We start from the raw sequence: 26,620 nt of genomic DNA, 5'->3' as shown, positions 1-26,620 counted from the left end.
GAATTGTATAATAAAATTTAATACAAAATCCGCCAGTAAAATGACATTACTTGACTCGGAAATTAAAGTACTCGGCCCCAAACTATTTCTACAATCGATACCCAAAGTAGACATTTGCGCTCGGATCTAACAACGCAAACGTCATCTTTTTCGAGGAACGTCACTTTGTCGCTTATAACCGACTGAATAAAAAAACGCTTGCTCTCCCAATTATTAACTATAAATCAAATATGCATTGCTCAGACTCTCAGAGTATCCAATGACAACGAGTAAATGACATCTTTCATTTGAGTGAAAAATTAAAATTTTTGGAAATATTTGAACTGCTCGATTGTAGAAAAAATCTAGTGTGTAATTCGAGCGCAAATTGACTGTCTCTTTCAATCGTAAATATATCATTTGCGCTCTTAATACACAAATATAGCTATTTCATTATAGCGACGTATTTTCTAAAGGAGAGCACAATGACGGGATCCCTTTATTTTTTAAAATCATTGCAGGTTGAAGTCCAATTGTACCGTAATGGCTTCAATTTCATGGTGAATTTGCCACAGACCTTATTGTGCCTTTGCCATATGCGTTACTGAGTATTCGGTATATTTTTCAGGGCATAGGTACTAGATGCATAGGTACCTATACAATATTGAAATGTTCGCGTCTGAATAAATCAACACTGTAAAGGCAATAACTGAGGCGTACAGTGATTTGAAAAATTTCCGAACTTTAACAAAGGATCAAATCAATTGTGATTTTATCGGAACTAAAATCGCTATATCAAGTAAAATTCCCACAGATTCTATAAAAAATGATCGAGCTTTTCATACGATAGATGTTTTCAATCATGCAATTTTTAAAAGTCGTTTTTAGAGTATTCCCAATTGACTGCATTTTGAATTGTTGAAACTTTCAATGCAACAAATGAAATAAAATTGCTCTGAAATGAGTGCAATACAGACAAATATAGTATATTAAGTATGGAGAACGGTAAGGGATTTTTACCGTTCGAAGACAATTGTTTGGAGGAGGAGCGAAGCGACGACTCCAATTATTGTCTGAGAACGGTAACCCTTAACGTTCGACGTGCTTATAACATTTTTTGCGCGATCGAAATTAAAATTATGCAACCAATATAAATATGCACTAAGAAATTAACGAGCAGAATAAATCGAAATGATCGAAGTGGTATGGTGTACATCACTAGGCAACCAGTTTAAATGTCAAAATTGAAATTAATAATTTCATAAAAATGTGCATGTGTCTGATGTAGTTTACTAGCTTTGCACTTCCTTTATGACTTTATGAGCGTCTTGCTATAGGAAAAACAGCAAAAATTGTACGTTTAATTTACCTAACAATAATTAAAGATTAAATGTAATGTAAGACTGTTGATTTTTAAAAAGGCGTCGGTAAGTATTTTTGCTGTTCTGTTTTTAGATCGGTAAGTAATTTTGGCGTCGTCGTAATCATAGTAACTGGTAAATTCTACGTACTGTCATGGAAACACCCATGGTAAATAGTCAGAAATGACCGATCGCGCAAAAAACTTTATTAGGCAGCTTGAAAGTAATTTAATACTGCCGTAACTACACTTGCCATCTTTGCATGGATATCTATTGTTGATACAATCTTGATCCGATATAATCGAACATTATTTGGGCCAAGGAAATACCAGTTCTTAGTGATTGTGTAATTTCTGTTCCTTAGTGCCGAACTTTGACTAACAAACCATTAGTGGGTTCTATAATTAGTATCAACGAGCATCTTACATACCTAAAGATAGGGAAGTGTTGCACTGAGTTTCTTTGTGAGAATAATAGCAAAGGAACTTCTCCGCAATAATGAGAAATGCAGGACCAATTATAAATTTAGATCCCACTCAAACAAGCTCGCCGTTAACCGTTTGAAAAGGAGAACCCCTTTGGTTACAGGGCCAACATTGAAATGAAAACTTGAAGTTAAACAGTTGCAAATTTATTCAACACTTTCACCCCCAACTTGTGTTTTTCCTTATAGACTTTCGTATCGTCTACTTACCTTTATGTAGAGTTAGGTCCGTTACGTTTATTTCAAAGTGATCAGCATAATAGGGTAGGTACAACATAGTTACTGTTATTAGAAAAGTCGTTCGGCTGAAATTGTTAACTTTGCCCATTAAAACGGCAGAACTGTTCAACAAAGCAAAGTTTGGTTGATTATTGTATATTAGTGTGTTTTGTGGCAAATGAGCCACAGAAATGATTGCGGCTTCCATAGAAACCTGTAATAGTACGAGTATAACATTAATTTATTGTCCAACAAACATTATTCCAAAATTGCAGGGCAAAATCAACATCACAACTAAATATCTAAGGTTGTCTATCAGATACATTTAACAGTAACTTGAAAGATCCATCGTTAAGCGTTTAGTCTTTCGAGTGTTTGGCTCTTGACAGTGAATGAGGTTTAATCCTAAGACACTCTCAACAGAAATGAGACTTCTTTCATTAGGAAACGTTCATTTCTCCTACCTTCTCGAACCGCCCTCCTCTCTCTTCCTTCCCCACCCACATTCCTTCTTCTTACTACCATATATAATCAATGCTACTACCTTTTTCCGATATACTGTTTGTTGTTTGTGTTCCTTCCTCTTTTTACCGACGCGACGCATGTCCTATTCCTTTTACTTTTCTTATCATTCAGTATACCTCACTAACACTTAGTTTTTCTTTCTCTAAAATCTTAAAATTTTGTTAATTATCATTTTTAGGGCCTTTTGATTTTGAGTTTTGAAACATCCTCCACATCTTCCACATCCGTGCTTCTCGGTGTTCTGTTTATTTTTTGTATGTATGTATTTCTATCCTCTTTATCATTTCCCCTACCGTCTTCTTTTGCTTCCTTTACCCCTTCCTATCTCTTTGGACTACCGCCCTATGTGATCGGTTTCATTTTTTTTTCATTAGAAACCTTTGAATCTTCAAAATGTTTATCATCTTCGGAACTCTTCCCATGTTTACGAGTTTTGGTATATAGGAACTATGGAGATTCTGATTTCAGGGATCTCTATCTTCAATAATAATTGGAGAAGTTTTCTAAAGTGTTTCAAAAAAAGTGTAAAAAAACATGAAACAGTCTTCAGGACTATTTTAATAATAATTTAAAACGATCTGATTCCAAAAAAAAAGGTTTGAAAAATTCCATGGGGGTTTTTAAGGTGACCTTTTTCAAGAAGATTTGCAGCGATCTGGAATCCTATTTTCTTTGGTGAAAGTGGAAACACATTTATGAATTTTCACGATTATTCCCAGGTTTTCCGGGCAAACGTTGATAGTTTTCCTCGTCTCATTGCTAGGCAACAGATTTTCATTATACAACCCAAATTTTCTCGGCAAAATACAAACCTCTTGTGCAATTATAAGTGAGAAAACCTAAAACGAACAAAACGACACCTACGAAGAATCGCATACGATTTTCAGTATGGGAATTTTTTGCTTTTCGTTCTCAAGTTAGACGAGGAACAGACGGACGGACAGACAAACGTACAAATCCATCACATAAGGGGAATTTTTTTCTTTCGAAAAATTGCCCTAAAATGCGTATCATTTTAATCGTATCGTTTTAATAGAAATGATCGGATTATTTTGACAGCGTTTTCATTACCCTACTTTAATGTACGCATATTTACAAATTACCTAAAAAAACAATGTATTGAAGGTCCTACCAATTCCGGATCGTTGATATAACGTCATGATTTCCGTCAACTTGTATTGTGGTACACAGGATTCGATTTGTTTAATTCTTTCAGAAACTCTTTGTAGTACTCCAACAGAGGCGTGGAATCCTTTCCGAAAATAATTAAAATTGGGCAGGTAACAGGATGTTCTTTTATCATTGAAATACAAAAATCCATACTGGCAAACAGACAATGATTTTCTTTTAGTCTTAGGTCGTTTGTAATTTAGTATTGATCTTCACCGATAGGCACCATTTCAATAAAGGTTCTGCAGCCTCTGGCTTTAGTTTTCCATGCATTCGTCCATTAATTACGGCATGCTTTGCTTTATCAAACGAATACACTGGAGGCTTACTCGTTTTGGATTTATCTAGTAAAGTTATGGTATTATCAACATTGATAATACTCCGTGGTGCACTGCTTAAAGTAGTCGACCGACACAGGTGAAAAATAGACTGCGTCAATTAGCACTAGTCGCAAAACATGCTCCGGGAAAAATTGCGAAAATAACATGGTCAGTTGTCCTCCCCGGCTATGTCCGATTAGAATGATCTTTTCCCTGTTGATGTAATTGACCACCATGTTAACGGAGAACATGTCGTTAATTTCGTGTAGCGGCATGTTGCCAGGGAAATGACTTGATTTTCCGTGACCGGGAAGATCAAACGCAATGTAGTAAAATGTGTCCGGCAAATGAGAAATTAATCTATCAAAAGATCCAGTGTTATCCATATTTCCGTGGATCATGAAGACCAACTGGTTCTTTTCATTTCCCCATGATTTAGCTAAAAGGAAAACAACTAAACAATCGTTTGATCAATTCAAGGCAAACCTGCAATATGTCCCCAAGGCACCGGAATTTCGAACTCTCTTTCTTCCATTTGTAGATGTTGTTTGGTTGACTGTTAGGATAAAACGGTGACTCTTTCTGTTATCGGGCAAACATTTTGTCTCTTCGATTAACAAGTTAAAGGTTAAGAACCAAATAATTTTTTTTATAATCACCAGCTCCGCGATATAGCATTTGATATTATAAGAGACTTGTTTTGTGTAATACACGTAAGATAGAGATCTTTTGTACCTAGTATGAAAACTTATTCATATTGAAACATTTTCAAAGACTATTCCTAAGAATGCTTCACAAATATACTTCATAAAGCACTCTAAAATATTTTTTAAGAAGATTACTAGTAAAACACCTATTTTCTAAGAATTTTTCCCACGATTGATAGGCAAACTTCGAATACGGATGTAGGGCAGTTTACAAGAAAATGATTTCGAAACTAGTATCCTGAGGATGTGACTAAGATACTTAAGTCTCTTTAATAAACACTTCTACGAATATTTGTAAGAAAACATATTTACAAATTGCTAATAGTTAAAAAACTATGTATTGGAGGTCCTACTAATTCCGGATTATTGATATGAACGTCATGATTTCCATTAACTTCCATTGTGGTACACTTAGGATTCGCATTCTTTAATTCTTTCAGAAACTCTTTGTAGTATTCCGACAGAGGTGTGGAATCCTTTCCAAAAATAATTAAAATTGGGCAGGTAACAGGATGTTCTTTTATCACTGAAATACAAAAATCCATATCGACGAACATACAATGTTTTGTTCTTAGTCTCACGTCGTTTGTAATCTGATATTGGTCTTCGCCGATAGGATTTAGGCATCGTTTCAATAAAGGTCCTGCAGCCTCTGGCTTTAGTTTTCCATATATTCGAGCATTAATCATGGCATGCTTTGCACTATCGAACGAATACACTGGAGGCTTGCGCGTTTTGGATTTTTCTAGTAAAGTAATGCTATTATCGATGTACTCCCTGGTGTACTGCTTAAAATATTCGACCGACACAGGTGAAAAATAAACTGCCTCAATTAGCACTAGTCTCAAAACACGCTCCGGGAAAAATTGCGAGAATAGCATGGCCATTTGTCCTCCCCAACAATGGCCGATTAGTATAACCTTTTCCCTGTTCATGTAATTGACCACCATGTTAACGGCGAGCACGTAGTTAATTTCGTGTAGCGGTATATTGCTAGGGAAATGACTTGATTTTCCGTGACCAGGAAGATCAATCGCGATGTAGTAAAATGTGTCCGGCAAGTGCAAAATTAATCTATCAAAAGATCCAGCATTATCACTATTTGCATGAATCATAAAGACCAACTGGTTCTTGTCATTTCCCCATGATTTAGCTAAAAGGAAAAAAAACTAAGATCTCATTTGATCGATTCAAGGCAAACCTGCAATATGTCCCCAAGGCACCGGAATTTCGAACTCTTGTTCATCCATTTTTAGATGTGGTTCGGTTAAGTGTTGGGATAGAACTATGACGCGTTCTCTTATCAGCCAACTATTCTAGCTCGTCGATTAATAGGTTAAAGATTAAGCATTAGCAAATATTTTAATTCCTATTTTCGCAAAGTGCGCAATATAGCGAAATACCTATTAATATTTCAGCTAGATTGTCACAGCGACATAGCTTTTAACTCATTTTCAAAAAAGTGTCCCACTTTCAGATCTTTGAGTCCTACTTTTTTCTTATTTCTATATAGCTTTTAACCTTTTACAATGTAAACACGTTGCGTCGTCTTCTCTTCTATAGAATGGAAAGTTTTATTGTGGTTCAACTGACATTTCATCTATTTGGTTTTGCTTACATTATGGATTGACCATAACGAAACTTTTTCGACCAAAGTTTTACTTTCTATTATGTATCATTCTCGTTGTACCTCCTCTTTAGTTAAACATTTTACTCAGAACACTTATAAATACTGCCTGAAGCTGTTTGACAAGAGTGATTGAGTATCATTTGCGTTTACATAAGAATGTCCCCCATTACACAAAACGAAAAATCTGATTAAATGAAACAGAAACAGTACATGGGATTATCTAAAGTCCATTTTTAGGTTGTTTCCAGTTCCATGTTGGAATGTTTTTACGTCGATTTTATAACGATGTAAAAATGAAAATAGTAAATAAGTCAACATTACGCTCTTATTCTTGTAAAAATCCTCTTTAAGAGCGTGTTCGTATATAACTTATTCTACATATGTCTTGTAACGAAGCACCCGTTTTCCGCCTGGTATTTACCCGTTGTACTGTTTTAGCAATCACTCTATAGATGAACACCCGGTATCTGGCGCGTTTTAAGGTGTGCTCGATATGCTCTTGTAATTTTCTCAGTATGGTTTTGAAATCTTCTCGGAATGTTGTTGAAAAATATCTTGAAACTCCCTCAAAAACTGCTCGGGTTGCTTAGGTTTTTGAAATATTAACCCGAAGTTTTGCTTTAATTCCCTTGAAATCTCTCTGAAATGTTCTGAAATTTATCGAAACCTTTTATGTGTATTTCAAACTTTATCGGAACTTTAACAAGGGAATTAGGTATTATATCAGACTCTATGGGCAGAAATGATGAAGCCCTCTGATCACACAATCTTTGGAGGCTCAAGTGGACTACAATGGGAACATGCTGCTAGCCGAGGAAAATTTGCACTTCCAACAAGTTGGGGCTTCGTCAGTACTCTGACTGTTAGGTAGTGTCCTGGTAAACGGATTGGCGGAGGGGTGCCATAATTGCTACCACAATCTTCCGACTTGACTGCTTGATTGAAAACGGTAGTGTACAAGACTCGACCTGACAATATTTCAAGAATTAAGGCACAGAATGCAGACAAATTACAAAGAAACACTTTTGAATGTAATAAATTTTTTGCAATCAAAATCATTAATTTTGCATTGGTGATGTTGACGCATATTAAACTTTTAAGGTCGGGTAGCTGAGGGTGCAGAGTGAAAAACCTTTCATTAAACTTCCCCCTATCTATCTAAATGGACGTCTTATTGCTTTTTTTAATTTTTTATCAAAATTACATGTTACAATCTGTGGTTCCTTTTCCAAGGGAAGTCCTGTATGTAAAAATGAATAAGAAACTTATACAAGTCCGTAAATGTACTTTATTAATAAGTGCTAAATATATCTATCAAAAATTATAACATATCTTTAGCTTGATAATAACGACGATACACACTTATGATATCACTACATCTTACCTTCCAGAATTATTGCCAAATATAATAATCAACAACAGTAACATTACTTAACATAACAATTACCCGTTACAGTATAAAGTTATACAAATTTGTTACATTTTACATTTAGGATTCTTAGGATACTTTTTTGATAACCTTTTAACAATTGCAGTGTATTGTCTTGAGTTCCATAATTGATGCGGATATCTCCACTTGCTTACGCTTTTCGATTGCGGAGATTTCCTTTTAATTCCGGGCCAATGGACCAAGAACGCGCCGTCCAGTATCAGAAAACGATAACCCATAAGGCACATCTCCAGCATCTGAAACAAGTGCTAATGTTATTAAAACGTTCGAACCGCAGCTACCATCATTCCCACTACCGTTCCATAAACGACTTGAAACGAATCTATTCCATTTAGTTCATCAAATTAGGCAACTTCTAAATGAACTTTGCAAAACGCTCTGAGAAGAGACTTGCAAAGTATATCGGATTAAAAAGTTTTGTGCTGTGACTTTGAACGTTATACAAGCAGAGGCATACATCCTGCGTGAAAGAAGATAAATTCCCTTGTAAGGATTATTTGTTTTTTATAAACTTATACCACAAGTTAATTCTCCTTCGTTCTTATTAAAAAGTCAGAGATATAGTATGGAAGTTTCTGCCCGAAACCGTATAAATTAAAATCAGTTGAAATAACGGGTAATAACATCAAATATTACAAAATTAGTCGGTAATTTGACTTTTGATCAAAGAACCATACAAAGAGTTTCATTTAAACGACAACGTGCGAATTCTCTCCCAGCGGAAACGTTTAATTTCTAACGGAGTTGTCCTAAATTTGCCTGAATAAGTAGATAAGGGAATGCAACTAACGTCGCGGAGCAATCTAAGAATTTACATCTTTCCAAATTTAAATGCGAGATGGCAAGCAAAGCCCTAAAAGTTGTAATGTCGACTTGAATGTGCTAATCTTTTCTAATTGCGTTTGTAACACTATAATATACAAATTGCAGATTCGGCATTCAACACTTTTTGTCAATTCGGTAACGGATCAATAATAAGTTCGTTCATGATTTTAAAATAAAAGGTTGCAACGTTTCTCCAAATTTTTGATTCCTTTCAAATATCAGTACTAGTAGATGCTATCAAAATAAGCATCGTTGAAATGAAATTCATTTGCACATTGGCCGCTTACCGTTTTTTAGACCAGGAAAATAGAAATGTGGTTTTTTGTTTGCTTCGGATGGGAATTTATTTATTTATTAATGGGTCAAGCATACAGTGACCCAGTGACCCGGTGACCCAGTTAGTTTACTGACCCAGTGACCCGGTGACCCAGTTGACCCGGTGACCCAGCTTGACCCGGTGACCCAGCTTGACCCAGTTTGACCCGGTGACCCAGCTTGACCCGGTGACCCAGCTTGACCTGGTGACCCAGCTTGACCCGGTGACCCAGCTTGACCCGGTGACCCAGTTTGACCCAGTTTGACCCTGTAGCCCAGCTTGACCCAGTGACCCATCTTGACCCAGCTTTACTCAGTGACCGGTCTTGACCCGGTGGCCCAGTAATTAAATTATTGTTAGGTATCATCCAAAACAATTTCAAGTAACTTTTAATTTTAAAAAAAACTTCCTCAATAATATTCGCCAACAAGCACGTAGCCCAATTTCATTCAAGAGAACTGATACCTAAAAAAATCAAATGCATTTGTTTATAGTTTGTAGTCAAGTAGTCAATGAAAGTATTTAGAGAAAAGATTTATTTGGATTAAGCTAACTAGTAGAAAAAAATTAAATGTGAATGAACACCTGTAAGCAAACTGGTAAGCCCTGAAGCAAAGAAACGAAGGAGGGAACTGTTTAGAAATAACATTATTCTAATACAATTCGGGACATGGAAAGTTTTTTACGGCAGTATTAAAGCAAACATCACAGAAATGGCAGTTGTCAAGCAATCGAGTATTATTTTCAACAAACCAGCATTTCATTTATTTCATAATCTGTACACTTGAACCGAGGGGACTGACTTAACTGCGTTATTCGATCAAACTAGTTACTGGGTCGAATTGGGTCTCCGGGTGAAATTGGGTCGCTGGGTCAAACTGGGTCACTGGGTCAAACTGGGTCACTGGGTCAAGTTGGGTCACTGGGTCAAGTTGGGTCACTGGGTCAAACTGGGTCACTGGGTCAAACTGGGTCACTGGGTCAAACTGGGTCACTGGGTCAAACTGGGTCTACCTGAAAAGAGTATGACGTGACCCAGCGACCCAGTGACCCAGTTTAATTTAGTGACCCAGGTGACCCAGTTGACCCAGTGACCCAGTGACCCAGTCCAACTCTGGGCACTATATAATTTCAGCAATACATCAGTAAATTTAAACAATTTGCAACTTCTAGTTATATAACCCAGGACTTTAATACTGTCTATACATAATTGTATAATATGAGTATAATATAAGTCAATTTTTTGTCTAAGTGACACCCAAGTCCTTAATTTCACACACTCTCTCTCTACAGAATAATTCTGAAGTCTATATTCATAACAAGTGTTGTTCATTTCATGTAAAAAGTGGCCCCAAATTGGATCCTTGGGGAACACTGCTTGGTGACACATATTCAAATGAGGTGTACCCATTTACAACCACACATCTGATGTTTTCTATTGGTCAAATATGATGAGACACCATTAATGAGGTTATGATTTACACCCATATTGCGCATTTATGTAGGCATAGCGCTCTGGATCTTTCTTTAATACTTAATTGGCGCAATATATCACCATTAAATCAAGGAGGATACTTTAATTGGTTTTTGTTTCCGGTTTAGGACAAATTGGTCTAAGGTGGAATACACATTCTCGTACAAATATTTACAAGCAATATTGACATCAACACAAGAATAAAGGACTTCCCAGTCGATGTTGGCCAAAATAACTAGCCTTTTTAAAATTGCAGGACGGTATTATGCATTATCACAGATTTAAATTAGTATATTTAAATCTGTGGTATTATTTTCCGTCGGAAATTTATTGATTTAACTTTGCTAGGAACTTGCAACCAAGACATTAGGTGTGGGTGATAGCTGTCAACCTTCACTAAAGAGAGAATGTCCTGTATAACGTCACACGTTAGCGTTCTAGGTACAATAATAAGATCAAGAGTGCAATTATTTATATTAACAACTTTATTGATTTGAATATAATCTCCGAAATGACATGAGACTCCGTTACAATACCTTCTCCAATGCATGAAAGAGCTTTTCGTAAATATGTGCTGTATTTGGCGGTATATAAACATTCACAATGATGAAGTACTGACTGGCATTAATTTTTAATTTAATCCAAGAGTTATTTCCTAGTCTCCGATATCACTACCTACAAACGTTTCGGTCGAACAGATAACATCAAAGTCAAATTTAGGTTCACGTTATTTAAAAGTTCGTTTGTTTTAGCGCCATAAACCTCGCACATTTTGGTAATATAAGCAAATGGTCAAAGGAATCACTTAGTTTTTTTGTGATTGAAGTTTAATTTAATTAACACAAACACAACTCCGAGGCATTTCCCCTTCTCTTCTCAAACGGAACATAGTTTTAATTTTTGCAGCACCGACAATGGGTGCTACAACGGCATCAACTTTGATAAAGTCTTCATTTTTATATTTATATTACCTATATTTAGCATTTCCGCCTTAAATGTTGTAAAGATGGTATCCATCAATCAAATAAAAATCGCTTCCTGCTTAGCACACATCTATTACAAGGGTGACATTTTTACATCAGCTCGTCAAACCTTCTTTGATTGTCGGTGCTAAAAAGGATCACCTATATATATCCCTATATAAGGGATCATACATACATTTATCATAAAAGGGTTTGCCAACATCCACTATACATGGTCATTATTGACGAGAGATATTGAGAACCTTTGAAAACGAAACTAAACTGTGATAAGTCTCGTACGGGTTTTGGCACATGATGAATTGAACTAAAATATTTTCAAGAGGCCACCACTTCCGCAAATACCGGAAGTATCCATCAGCTTTGTTATTTTAAATAAGGACGCCTTATTTTTTCTACATTTTCGGATTCTACGTCGAATTTGGAGTACAACGATACCCCATAGTTGACCCTTTATTGTAATTTCATAATATGAAGAGTGATATGAGAAGACAAAACCACACAATCACGAATCGTTCAAAATAAAAGGTGTTAATGAATTGAATGCATCTCTAACTCGTCTCTCCATATCAGCTTTTGTTCTTGGTGCTGTAGCATAAACCATATCTTTGATAGTTCCCCAAAGAAAAAAGTCTAGGGGCGTAAGATCGGGTGAACGCGCGGGCCATGCATAAGGACCTAAATACCCGATCCAGTTACCATTAAAGGTTCTCTCCAATCCTTTCAAATACAAAATTACCCCAGCATTATGACCTGGCACCCCATCTTGTTGGTAAAATACAATATTCGATTTCCTTTTGTGGCACAAAAATCAATAAACGACCATGTTATTTGATGGTACACTTCAGGTGTTACTTTCGGATTTCTATAAAATGAGAATTACGATTGCACAACATACCATTTTTAGTGAATCTTGCCCTATCAGACCAAATCACATCACTTAAAAATCCAATTTGTTCTTGAAGTTTTACTAACATCCACTCAGAAAATTGAATTCTGCATTCATGATCGCCATCGTAAAGGCAATGCATTTTCTTAAACAAATATGGGTGCCATTTATGCTTTTTGAGTATTCTTTGTGCCCTCGTGTCTGATATGTCAATTTCTCTTTGAATATGTAGTTGGATTTGCAGCAAAATAAGCCAGTACAGTTATTTCTTGTTCTTCAGAGTTCAACAGGCTTCCTTTTTTGTATTTTTGTTTGAAACATACCGTTCCTATAATGTTGTAGTAATTTGCGAATTGTATCCCGGGGGTCGCACCTTGTCAGGGTATCTTTCGGAAGCAAGACGGCAGGTCCTGGCCGCTATTCGATTTCATTCACCGTGTAATTACTAATAAATTCAAAAAAACTGCATTTGTGTAACCTAAACGAGCCATTATTGACGGGAAATAAATGTTCAAAACTGTTCAAAAAGCGAAAATTTAATAAAAGCAAAAACGACTTAATATCTTTAACAATTTGCTACAAGAAGTAAACCAAAACATGGAATATCTCGGAAACCGTTTGAAGCAGCCCTTGACATTTGTGTATCAAATTAAAGGTCTCGGAAAAAGGGAAGGGTGCCATTTGAAAAAATGGAGTTACGGAAATTTAAAAATTTTAAAGTTTAGAGCTTTTAAAAAGTGACGTAACGTAGTCTCACTTTTTTAGACGGTTACGCTTCCCATAAGAAAATTCGATCTTTCCTTGATAAAGCCGTGAAAACTGTTTTGCAATATCTCTTACCGTTTTCGAATAATAAATTTTTAAAATAAATCCTGCAAATTCAATTTTTGACATAAAAACTTGAATTTTGGAGCAAAGGGTTAATATGGGGTATCGTTGTACTCCAAATTCGACGTACCTAGAATCAAAAATGTAGAAAAAATAGATGGTCCCTATTTAAAATAACGAAGTTGAGGACTACTTCTGGTATTTGCGCAAGTGGCACCATCTTGAAAATATTTTACTTCAATTCAACGTGTTAAGGGACTTATCAGTTTAGTTTCATTTTCAAAGGTTCTCCGCATATCTTTCCAACTGACGCTCATCAAGAATGACCCTGCATAAGTTTGTGATTATAATTGTTGTCACGTTACACTTGCCCTCTTTATTTTTCATGCATAGAATGTAACTTGCAGTTTGTCTACAATTAATTTTTTTTTTTTTTGAAATATGAATTTAATTATTTTGTTGTTGTTTAGTTATGTTAAGATTTTTGAGTTTTTTGTTGTGTTTCTTTCTTTTTCTTTTTTCTTATTACACTAAATAATTGCGCGTTAACTATTATGTATTGTCCTGTAATTGGAATGTCTGTTCTGTTGGGCAATAAATCTCTATTATTATTATTATTATTGTCGGTGTTTCTTGTGAGAACTCAGGTCTAGCCTGGTTAACTAATCGCACGGATTAATATCAAGTAACGATTAGTGTTTATTAATTGTTAAAATGCAGCCCCTTTTAAATTTTTTTATAGAGGGTGAATGGTGCTGCCTTTCTAGTTACAAACAACTTGGTTTTCACGTTTTTAATTTAAATTATCCTATCTGCTTCAACCGAAAGTGCCCATGTAAAAACAGTTTTTTTTTATATCAGTTAGGTTCACTATCTGCCGAGTCAAAACCCAATCTCCCCTGTTCCCCCAGAGAAGTGGGTCCAGAATAATTGATTCGCCCGCGTGATTTTAGCGGGGGTATTTGGATCCACTTTGCGATCTCTGCTCCCCTCAATTTTCTCCAAGGAACTGGTTCTACCCTCTGTTCCTTTCTATGAAACTCTTTGAAGTCTGCCATCTTCTGGAATTTGTTCAATTTCCTCGAAGTGCCTGTTCCATGAGTCTCCTTTTGCCTTCCTTAGTGTAGTGCGGTGTGAACTGCATTCCCCCGTGTTTTTGTTTTATTAAAAAGCTTCCTAGTCTCTGCCCGAGTGACTCCCTCGTGCCACCAGGGCCCTTGATTTGAGGTTTTTCTTTCTTTTGTAGGACAGCTTTGCCTCGTAGGCATCTTTGATATGGCCATGCGAAGATTTGATTCCATGACCTCCAGTTCCGCTGAATGATTGGCTTATGCGGGACAATTCTGGAAATTGATCTTTAGATTCTCATTATAGAGTTCCCAGACAGTATACGGAGTGTTTTTTTTAAAGATGGGCTATAGAAAGTACACATCTAGCATAACGCAATGTAAAGGCGTTGAGTTATTTAAAATGGGCCATAGGGAAATTTACATTGCGCCAATTGTTCTCAAATCTTGGCCTTGCGCTTAGTTATTTCACTGACAGTTCTCGATCTGATTTCTTCAAACTGCATCAACGAAGCAGCAACATGTATTCCGCCGCTCGAAAAGGTGTTCATGTAGTACAATTTGTACAGGAGTGGGCACAGTAGCTGTGTGATAATGCGAGGTATTCAGTGCCGAGTACCGGATATTGTTTGGTTGCCGGTGGAAAACAATTCGAGCACCGATTGTAATATTATACGTTTTCATCTCATTTGAATAAATTTGGCCTATGGCTCATTTTAACTAACTCAACGCCTTTACATTGTCGTATGGCCCATCTTTAAAAAAAACACACTGTATGTAGACGTTTCACGCCTTTGAAGTAGATGTACGAAAGTGAATTCTCCCTCCCAGATACCTCTGATTGACCATTAATAGAATATTTTACAATTACCTACTATGATAATCTTCAGAAAATTGTAATAATAAAGAACTATGTTGGGTGTTTATTTGCGAGAAACATTGAAGGCTAAGGAATACAAAAAGTATAAAACAATATGTGTTGTGCAATCAGACGCGTTCACATAAACTTCCTGTATTGTGAGGGAGTAACTGAATGGACGCCGGACAATGGTATAAATAAAACATATCTTCAGCTTTCTGTCAAAAAAAGATCTGCTAAAACGGAAACCGTGTAGCGCTTTTTTTTCTGTGAAAATATAAAGCGCTTTCGCGAAACTTAACTAGAGCACAAATTATTTTTCGAGGACACTACAGGCTGCAAAGTATACAATAGATGTAACTGATGACCCACATGTAGAATGGCGGTATAAGTATAATGATGTCAGTCTGAACAACGTAAACATTAGTGACAACTTAAGTGCAGAAAAATTTATTGACAGTGCTATTTCCGTCGAGAACTGACATTAATTCGTTTGTGGGTCGAAATATGTTTACCTACATTTTGAGCAAAGAAAGTGGTTGGCAAATTTTATTTATCTCAACTAGAAATCGCTCAGATTTGCAGTACAGAAATCGGATTTTCCATGAAAACCCATCCAAAAATTAGTTAACTTATGCCTTAACGATCTTCTATGATGATTTACCAATTTTAAAGGTCTGGGTGCAGAAAAAAAATGATGCCTCACTGAAGATAATGAACTATTTACAACCGACGGCGCTTTTGAAATACAAGTTTCAGTGCGGGAATAATCCTCCACACGAATCCTATCCCTTTTGATTCCTTTTTTATATACTCGTAATTCTTGGTGTGGAAAAGCTTTTGTTAGACTAATTTGAATTAATGGCAGTCTCAAGTTTCTGTAGTATATCAGTAACGTAAGATTGAAAGGAAGAAGTGGAAGTAATTGAAAAAACTAATTTTAAGCCTAATTCAAGCGTTACTAAAACTGTGGCTATTACATTTATCCGACTTTGTGCAATCAGTAGACGATTGTAAGTACATGGTGCACAACTTTACTACGTACCTACCTCTAAAAATGGCTTTGTCTTTTCATACAAATCTTTGTGTAAGTAAGTAATTTGAGTTCCGTACAAATTCCTCTCTAATATATAAAGAAAACCCAATATCAAAAAGTAAATATAAAGGCAAATCAAATTAATTAGAAACCAAGTTTTTGGATCACGAGAGAGTAAATTAATTACTTCTTTAGAGAAAGTTACGTTAGTTACATTTATACATCAATTATTGTTAACTTGAATTAAGCCTACCTGCAGACTATAATGTTACTTTTTGTCTGCATTTGAAGTTGGGTAGGAGATGTTTGAGGAATTTACCTAATCAGACGTACGGTTTCTGCTTTAACTTGATTATAACTTATTAATTATAATTTTAATTTAATACTCAGCGAAGGTGTTTATCGAGCTTTCATCGCATAACTACGTAGTACCTACCTTACAGCTTGTTTCTAAAAAAACCATAATGGAAAAATTCCTCCAAAAAAATATTTAACGCGACCATTCACTAAGAAACAAACTGTCGGAGGAATCCATTCAATTTGCAATAAAAGTCGGACACCGATTTTGGATTCATCTCTTAAAAAATTCTCCAACGAAACATTTTGTACTCTCAGTTTTTAGAAAATAGTACTAATTTTGGTGCTTTCCATCACCAATTTACTATATATAGTAGTGCAGGATATGACGGGAAAAATGTAAGGCGCCTCCGAATTTTTTTAATAGTTTCAAGTTTCAAGGCATCGATTTGCATTAACATTTCTAATTAAACTAAACTCATTTTAAAATCTACCATACTCCAATATCCGCTTATTAGTTTTAGGCTCCGTCTTTTCACCTCTCAATAACTTTATTCTCCGAATAAATTCCATGGATACCATTGTTATCCAATCGTTGTCAAAGTACTTATTTGCCAAATAAATTTATAGAGAAGTGGAAAGATTGGCCCTGGCCTTAAGAGATTAAAACCATCCATATATATTATCGCCAAAACATATAAAAGTACCAATTAAAGCTTATAACAGATCGTAATTAAGTAGCAATATGAATTATGGCTCTTTGATATACTAAAATCTGATTTCCAATTCTAAACCCCTCAAAACCACCTTCTACTATGATTAAATTTTACGAAATTATTAATTTGCTGACATTTTCAATTAATTTAACATTTCAATCCAACTTAATTAGCTGTAGCGTTTTAATAAAACGTAATTTACGTAATTCATCGCTACTTTGTCTTAAAACTCGGGCAGTGCAATATTGCAACCCTCAGATACGCATCGATTTGTTTAACAATATCTTCCACTTGAAATCCACCCTATGCCGATGGGTGCTTTTTATTTTATAGTGGTGAAAACTATTTCTTTGAGCCAAAACAACAAATTAACGCTTATAACAAACTAAAATCATATCCAAATAAATTGATTTATTATTTAAATTTGTATTTTCTATATTTTCTTTAAACTATTAAAACCACCAGGCTCAAATATATTCGTCCAATTACAACAATAACAGAAACTTAATTTTTTAATATAACAAACTCAATAACAACAATATAATAAAAGTGATGTCGACTCCCGATCTAACTGGAAGTCCCGCCATCTTAGGGCATTAAGGCGATATTTATTAATCGGCAGAGCAAAGCGATGCAAGCTTTATAGGGGAGTCGATGGTGTCCGTCTGTCCTTGAACAAGATAACTGTAAACTAGTTGACCTATATGCCACAAGTAATAAGCCTAATGAAAATGGGTCAAATACAATGATCCCGTGGGGTTACGCTTCTCTTCTCTGTCTCTGCCAAACGCTTGAACCTATCCTGTTGAAACTTTGCACAAATCCAAGGTGCTCGGCCGCTTTTTTAGACGCTCTTTATGGATTTATTTATATCGAACGCGATTGAGCCCGAGGGATTATAGGTCGCCCGATGGTTAAATATAGATTAATGCCTGAGGTGCATACGGCATTTTATTTTTTATAATTCCAAATAATGTATTTCCATATATACCAATGTAATGATTATTGTTGCACAACATAAAGTGCTTCATACGAATCAAGTAATATCTTTTTTAATACATTATAACCCTATCAATATATTTGGCAGGACGTCTAATGAGATAACGGATCGATTCTATTCTTTTATTGAGAGAGTCTTTCTTCTATTTCTCGTTAATCTTACAGACGTTTTGCTTTGTTAGCCGTTACCGATAGCTAAACAAGCAACTAAATACCAACTTTGTGGGTAAGAAATAAATTTGTCTTTAAAAATCTTTGTTTGCTCAGCAAGTTCAAGGAATATTGAATACAAAAGAATTTTTTTTACAGTTAGTGTAAAATATTCCTCTCTCAACTCCTGGACTCTCCAACAATGCGGCCCTGACGCCACCCACTGAATTGTAAACTAAGCAGCCCCATCATTTCCATCTATATGGAAACATTTATCTCTAAAAACCTTTCACGTTTCAATAAGTACTGATAAAAACCTATAAAAATAAATTCATATAGAAAGTTATCTTAGTAGAGATTGTAGGTAAATATTTTATGTGGTCCATAAAATCCCTAATCGGTTTCGTCTGCTCCTTGAGTTTGTGTTAGTAAATATTTACCTTATACGTATACTTTTACAACCAGATAAAATGGAAGTTTTATGGCCGCTCATGGCAGCATTACCGGGATTTTCGTTTAATAATTTCATTTTAACAACGTTATTTGGGAGCAAGAAAATCTAGTCCAAGATGTATCGATCACACAGAAGCTTTTAATCAGTATCAACTGCTTGTTTTAAGTTGCGAGCTTTATTTTGTTATTTTATTTTATTGGTGACTCTAGACTTTTGCCTATGGCAGTAGATGAGCTTACTTGTGTCATCTTATCTTGTTTTCCTTCCCATGAGAGGGTTTCACTGTAGAGTGGCTCGTCTTTAGTTCCAATGTAAACGGGCTCCCATCTGTGATAGGGGTAGATTCTCTTCGTTGCGCTGAAAATCTGAAAACAAAAGTGTGTGCTTAATTCTTCATTTTCTTCTGCGTAAATAAAATTCGCAAGCAGAGTACAAATACGTAATTCATTGCGTTTCAAAAATTAACTCCATGTTCGACTTCATCAATATTCATGTAATGTTTTACATGATAGCAGATACTTGCATTCACTATTTCATAGTAAACCAGAACATCAATGCAACTGGGAAGCAATATAATAATTTTATAAATTACAAGCCTCCCCCGTCTACTAAATTGACTATTTCCGTTGTCTGCCATTAGAAGTTAGTAATTATTTTATGCATATTAGCTATTATATGTCTCCAATAGAAGATTTAATTTGCACTTTACCCCACATATTTGCATACCCACCAGTGATTGCGAATAATAAATTAAGGCAAGTTGTGAATATTCTAAAAGGCCTTTATCAGCATCAGTCAACTTTTAGCATGATTAATATTTGGTATCTGACACGTAATTAATGACACTTCTTAGCTAAATACTAACCAAATTTAAGGTAGGTATTCGGTGTCTTGAAAACAATACTTTTAATGCTAAAATATATACATGTTTATTAGATTTCACCAGTAATGTATAATGTAAACAGTCAGAAATATAAACGTGTGAAGCAAAAATGAGCATAATATTTAACTCCTGCGCACTAAAACAATGTATTTAGTTTCCCTAATGACATTGGTGAACAAGTAACAGGTTTGATAACATAACCAAAAAGGCTCTCTCGTGACCATCCTGCATGTAGAACACTACAGCGGCCATTCCAACTTGGTAGCGTCTTGAATAATCTTGATCGGCTTCAATTTTAGCTTCCATCAATTGTAGACTAGCTTCGATTTTATCTTGACCGGTTTCCATTTCTTGCATTAACTGCAGCAGAAGCTGTTCCATTTTTTTGGTCACTACTTTCAATAATTGTCCACTTAAACATAATTTCACAACCCGACGCTTGACACGAGTGTATTATTTATTAACAATTAACTAACAATAAATTTTTAACAGTAATTATTATTTATCACTTACAATTGATAACATAACACAGGCGCATCACATTCATGGCGCCTCGATGTCAATCGGGATTTGTAGAATATTCGCTACATTCAAATTTGGGGGCTAAGCATACTAGGGGGTTAGAGGTTAACGCCCTGTATTTAGCGGAAATGTTTTACCGCGAGTATTAGCAATTCAAATTGCACAAAGGCGAAGGTTCGTAAGGCAATCCGCGTCATACTTTTCAGCTCTAGCGAGAAAAAGAACGTGGCGAAGTTTTTCGCTGAGGCAGTAGAATAATTGTGGCATGCAGTGTGTATGTGTTTGATTCGCAAATATAGGGAAATGTATCGTTTATTTTTTCTTTTATAATTACAGTAATTAGCATAGGATGTAATTGTTCTGTTTTACTTGCTTGTTGATTTAAGAGGATGTGTGCGTTTATAAATTTGAATTAGCAGACCCTTTGTTTTAAAATTGCGCAATAATTGCGTAAATATGACTAGTTAGGGTAAGGGCCGTATTTACAGGAGTAGATTTATTATATGCTGTAGTTTGCGCGTACGAGACGTTTTCATTATAGTAATTTTGGAGCTCACCTAAATTCAAGTACGTTATTAGGGATTGCAAGTTGTGCAATTGAATTAATGTTTTGGCATTTTCCCGTAGCTGGCATATGTTGACTACCGAATGGATTGTATTACTTGGTAGGAGAAGGTTGAAGATTTGTACCTACAGTGTATTTAATACAATTTGGGGCATATTGTAGTTTCTGATTCGTAACAGCGTAAGAATGGAACTTTCCATATGTGTGGGTGACATTCATTTGAGATAAATATACTGGGTGTTTATATAATTTAGAGTATCTATGAGATGTTGTGTTCGTGGTTAGAGTTTTTACAGGTATTTTATATTTTAACAATGCACAGGAAGGTGACTTTAAAATTCAGTTACTATGATTGTTGTGTACTATGGGCCGGGGGGGGGGGGGGGAGGGATGTGGGGCGTAATGTATTTATTGAATTTGTTTGCAGTGGTATTTTTTCCATATCTTCTTTTGCATATGTGCCAAATGTGATTATTTTGCATGACTCCTCAATATTTGAATTTTTATGTTATATGAAAACAGTTATGCATCTCAGAAACCCTAACCTCGCCCCTAACTCTTTACTATGAGACAGGTGGCGAAAGGAGGGCGCCTAAACTAAAACAACGGTGGAATGCATCGTTTAATTTTTGTAGAGCATTGTTTTATTAATGGATTCCGAATGTCTGTAGCCTAGATGTCCAGAATTCGGATCATATTCAGTTATCTTAATTCGGGGTATTTCATTACAACTGCGAATTCGGTATACAGCATCGTGGAAACTGCAATGTATAATGAATGCGTTGGTCATGATTCTTCTTCTTAATGATTGAAAATAATTGATTACCCTGGCTCTTGTTTAATGCGTAGGGCTGGAATTATGTAATCAAACCAATTAACCATGTCCGATTTTGTTAATAAGAAATCATTTTGTAGGCTTTCTTTAATTAATAACAAATTAACGAGGGGGGGGGGGGCTCATGCCGGGAGATTTTCTGTTGACTCGGTACTGAACGGAGATATTCACCGTAGAATTCCGAGTAAAAATTTTATTTCGAGATTAAGGTTGAGACCCCGATATAATAGATGCCAAGAAGTGAAGCATATATCAATTTTGAGTTAGGGAAGCTTTAACCCCACTGGTAAAAACATACTTAGTTTCTTTTTTGTGAAAGTGCGCGAGATATATCATTGTCGGTGATCGCGAATAAAATTAATATACATTCATTCATTTTTATTTAATTCCTTCGCCAAATAACATTTGTATGGAACAAGTCAATATAACATTAATTAAACAAACAAACAGTACGAGTATGTACAGAGTGAGCAACAAAGATTGAAGCGTGCCGCTTCAGCTAAATTGGCAATGTGCCGCTCATAGCATATGCTGATTTGATACAAGATACGAAATACGAATAGACGCACGTCACTGTGACAGCGCAGAACGTCATTTTCGTATACAACTCCATACAAAGAAGGTAGTTTTGATATTAATAGGAACAAGCGGTGATGACGCACGCTTCAATCATTGTTGCTCACTCTGAAGGAAAGGGTGTGTAAAATATTTAGTAAAATTCATATTCTAATTTGGGATTCGGCCATACCGCTTGAATTTTAAGTTAGAACCCAGGTTTCGGAAAAGCGCGAATAAATTATGAGACTCAGCTCAGAAATATTATGTTTAAACGAGACTATTTATAAACACTTTTTCGGTGTGTGTGCGTACGATAAAAAAAAGTTAATTAACTCAGACTTACTAACTCATTAGGTATATATTATATTTCATGTAATAATTACCTTAGCAGGTGACAGTTTAATTTAAGAAAAAAAACAATTATAATCGCGGTTAGACGTTTTTCGTTAAAGTAGGATATATTCGCGCAGAAAGCTATGAAAAACGAAGCTTTTCTTTTCGAACATTACTGATTTGAGTTATTAGGAAGCATTTGACAGCATTACAGTGATTTCTATTACTAAAGAAGAATATAAAGTGGCGAAATTTTCCTGGCTATGTAAGATACCTAGTACCTAATTAGAATTTGGGGTGATTACTCTGCGCCAATTTGTAGAGATTGCGTATAAAAACAATCAGCAAAATGATGACAGCGGCAATTGGTAAAAGACTCAGGCAAAAAACAAAAAACAAAAAACAGTCCCGCTCATCCCACTTTATTTACCAACGAATAAGTATAGAAATTCAAAAAGGCAATGCCGAATGTATTTTAGGAACTTTACCTTTTTTTTGTAATTCTTTTGATGAAATTTATTATGTTTTAAAACCCCGTTCTTATATGTAGGTAATTTGTTCTTATTCTATTATTTTCATTAAACGTTTATTTAAAAAAAATCAGCAATTATGTGAATTGTATTTATTTAACAGGGATATAAATCTTTTTGAAGCAATTTCCATAAAAATTCCGTACTGGTTTATTTATTGTCCATGTACTTAAATGGATTCGAATTTATTATATTAAAATAGGAGCTTCTAATAGGAAAATGTAAAAATAAATTAGGAGTAGATCAAATCCAGACAAAAACAAGGAAAAAATTATAAGCGAAGTAGATTGTGGATTGATATTTTGTTTTATCAATATATTTGTGTTAATATCACTTGGAAGATTTATTGTCTGTTAACCATGAAATCAGAAATGAAAGTTAATTATTTTGCCAAAGGATTTCATAAATAAACTCAAATTTTATGTCAAGAGGGAAGGTTCAACCCCCCCCCCTTCTTTCGTGCTGCAACTACATATTGGGCTACAAACTGCACCCTCGGAATTAAAACACACATTTTAATCCCTTGGTATAAATATACTATAATAAAATGATGTTCAAGCAACAACTTTTAAGTGAAATATATTTGACATTTGTAATATTAGACCAAGCCCAAATTTTTGGAATTTATCTAGACATTGCAGTGGCAACAACGTAACACTGTAGGTGTAGAATAAAAGATGTGTTGAATTATTGATATTCAACCCTTATCATTAGATTAAAATATCAGTCGTGACAATTATTGTATGCTTTGCTCTTACAGTAATGTATTATTTTACCATTGAAGTCGGTATAATTCATTTAGGTACACTTATTATTGCTCTTCGACAAAAAAGACAACTACCAATGCACGTCACACTTTGAGAATATTTAGATTTAGTTCCCTTAATAGCAAATCTGAATGTAGATTATTAGTTCAAACCAGCGATATGGTGTTAATTAATAATTAGATGGAGAGATATGGTTTCGCATATATTAAAGCGAATGACGTGCATCGGAAGTGTACAGATAAGTACCTTAACTGCTTTTCCAGAATCCTGCGAAAGCCATTGTTCCAAACCAGGAAACTTCTGACAGTGGGAGCAGATATGTCGATGAAAGTACACAGCCTTCTCTCGTCTAACAAGCTGAATTAAATCCTTCTTGCTTCTAGGAACGCTCTCGTAATTATCGACTTCGAACACGGGAATCACAAAGACGTGGTGCCTGAAGTGGAAATTACTCATTTTCGCAAACTTTAGGATCATCTCCAGAAATCTCGATGCGAGATGCTTGCTGGGTATAAGTTCGACGTCAGATACCAGAACGAGTGTCGTTGTTGCAGCATTTCGAGCGACATTCCTCGAGACATTAACGGGGTAGATCAGCCCTTTTCTATTTCGGAACGTTATTAAATTGCTTGTGTCAGTAATGACGCATAGGTCCGTCGGACTCGCAGCGTTCAGGAATTTTCCAACGTAAGGCGCATAGAGTTTGGGAAATACGTAGTGCACCGAAACCTTCGACATCGACGGTAGGCATTGGCATAATTGGATTAGCTGTTTCGTTAAAATATCTGCGTCAGAATCTGGCACGAAAGCGGCAATACTAACAGGACCCTCCCAATATCGAACGACTTCAGTAATATAACTCACAAAGTCAGGTGTTATGTGAGTGACATAGGTCACTGCCGCAACATCGCTCAAGTTCTGTTTAGCTCTAATGACGTTGTACAAGACTTTGTATGAGCCATTAACACCCAGCTCTGGACCGTACTCCAGATGCTCTTCTTCGTAGGAAAATTCGTCGGGTAAGTTGTACATAAAATTGCAGTAACTTTCATTGTTGGGCTTGTAGTCCTCTAGGTAGCTTCCAGGATAGGATTTGCGATATTTGTACAATTTAGCGTTATTTACCGAACTAAAACTGAATAAAAACGGCCGACGGTTTAGAAAAAAGATTATTATCACAATAAGGACGCCAATCGTTACATACAACAAAAACAGTCGCTTAATTTTACCGTAAATAGTCCTGCTCATACATCGCATCCTTTCACTACACTTTCGACCATCTTATAACCTGAAACGTTTCCAGTTTCCCTTTCACATTTCTCGCGCGCTAAACCTGGACCATTATTGCCACCATCACTAACCTACAGCACCAAAATACAGACATCCCAGTAATTAGGCCACTTATCGACATTATTCACAATATTTACATTCAAAACAAGAGCATGTTCGGTATATTGCGCAATCTAGCGGTTATATACTAAGTCAGGCAAAATGCGCCTTTTACGCCGGTCTGGTGCGAGATGGCCGCATTATTTGATCAATACTTTCATTTGTTTCATTTCAAATTAACAATCCGCATGGACTCTATCGATTTGCTGTTAATTAATATATATTAGTGGAGCACGACTGGTAAGAGCCAATAAAAGTTGTTCTGCAAACACCGATGAGAGAGGTAAGGGTTACAATATCCACCCTGCGAGCAATATTCACGTGTTTAGTGGTTTTGTACATGTATAAGGAGGGGTTAAACGTATTAACCTTCGGTCATTTAACACTGCAGGAACGTTTGATACCTATATCAACATTATTGAAGTTAACTTAAGTTATCGATAAAAGCTGCCACTTTAATGGAAAGGGCCAATTGCATAAATAAAAATCTACGCCAATCAAAGCAAACAACCTCGAACTTACTCAGCAGTGTACGATCATAATAATCACAAAAGCCAATGTTAATTTCGGCTATTTACATGAATTGCAATTAGTGGCTAATTGCAGTTTTGACTGAAATTTGTACAGGGTGGTTCAAATGCGTGACTCGCCATTGGTATCTTCGCAGCGGTAAGAGAGACAGTGTAGGTTAAATGGGGGCAAAGTGTCCCTTTTTGTGACTAAAAAAACGCTTTTGAAATTTTTAAAAAATAACTGAAATATCACCGAAAAACTGAAAATGGCAAATCTCGCTGGTTTTCATTTTCCCAAGATTAAACGGTCGGAGATGGATGGTTCCCGTTAGCATCTTTGGAACACTTTTTCGCGAAGAATCTGAATGTTATAAGAATTTTGACAGCACGCTAGACGTAGAAGTTAGAGGCAACTACTTTCTTTTTTCTTATGGACACCATATTGAACTTTTACGAAATGAGATAGAAGACAAAAAAAGAAATTCTTTTGAATGCATCGCCATCATAGCCATGTTGATTCAGCAAGATCTAGTTACCCGTGGATTTTTTTGTTGAGAAGTGAATGTAAAACTTTTGATTTTGAAACTTTTCTTGTAAATTTATGTAAAGGTATAGAGTGTGACTCATTATTTTTCGTTTTTTATTCTCTCATTCCGTAAAAATCATATGTGGCGCCCATAAGAAATAAGAAAGTAGTAGCCTGTATCTCAGAGATTCAGATTTTCCGAAAAAAAGTGCCCATAAAAGCTAGGGAAAATGAAAACGAAATTGATATTTTACGTTTTTCGGTGATACGCCAGTTTTTTTTCAATACTTTAGGTCAACTAGAACCTTTGGTCACTAATCTAGTGTTAGCCGTATCTATTTTATTTTGAACAATAGAGCAAAACTTGTTCACTGTTCAGTTACTTGAATGCTGATCTTACGAGTACATTCGCTTCTATCATCGCCCACTTCTCATTTACTAAAACTACACTCGCAATTTTTAAAA

At 35.6% G+C, this 26,620-nt stretch overlaps 2 protein-coding genes and 1 long non-coding RNA gene across 4 annotated transcripts; all 3 read right to left on the bottom strand.

The window, feature by feature from the left end:
* Window positions 1-2,266: 2,266 nt before the first annotated feature.
* LOC116169537 lies at window positions 2,267-4,532 on the bottom strand. Its single transcript, XR_004144988.1, has 2 exons — window positions 3,381-4,532; window positions 2,267-3,327 (listed from the first exon to the last, which is right to left on the bottom strand). It is a non-coding gene; the product is annotated as an uncharacterized LOC116169537 (long non-coding RNA).
* Window positions 4,533-4,984: 452 nt separating this feature from the next.
* On the bottom strand, window positions 4,985-6,089 carry LOC116169535 (serine hydrolase-like protein). Of its 2 annotated transcripts, XM_031485642.1 has the most exons (3): window positions 5,967-6,089; window positions 5,347-5,918; window positions 5,204-5,291 (listed from the first exon to the last, which is right to left on the bottom strand). In XM_031485642.1, the coding sequence occupies exons 1-3, from the start codon at window positions 6,013-6,015 to the stop codon at window positions 5,289-5,291; spliced, it is 624 nt and encodes a 207-aa protein (XP_031341502.1). In that variant the 5' UTR covers window positions 6,016-6,089; the 3' UTR covers window positions 5,204-5,288. The 2 variants fall into 2 exon arrangements, with proteins under 2 accessions (XP_031341501.1, XP_031341502.1); XM_031485641.1 differs by having other exon boundaries at window positions 4,985-5,918.
* Window positions 6,090-7,669: 1,580 nt separating this feature from the next.
* Window positions 7,670-25,241, bottom strand: LOC116169256 (beta-1,4-glucuronyltransferase 1-like). The gene is made up of 3 exons (XM_031485297.1): window positions 23,975-25,241; window positions 18,975-19,100; window positions 7,670-8,081 (listed from the first exon to the last, which is right to left on the bottom strand). The coding sequence occupies exons 1-3, from the start codon at window positions 24,983-24,985 to the stop codon at window positions 7,872-7,874; spliced, it is 1,347 nt and encodes a 448-aa protein (XP_031341157.1). The 5' UTR covers window positions 24,986-25,241; the 3' UTR covers window positions 7,670-7,871.
* Window positions 25,242-26,620: the final 1,379 nt, after the last annotated feature.

This window comes from Photinus pyralis, unplaced genomic scaffold (genome assembly GCF_008802855.1).
Source record: "Photinus pyralis isolate 1611_PpyrPB1 unplaced genomic scaffold, Ppyr1.3 Ppyr1.4_LG4, whole genome shotgun sequence".
NCBI classification, from domain to species: domain Eukaryota; kingdom Metazoa; phylum Arthropoda; class Insecta; order Coleoptera; family Lampyridae; genus Photinus; species Photinus pyralis.
This window is presented reverse-complemented; position numbering and strand designations above follow the sequence as displayed.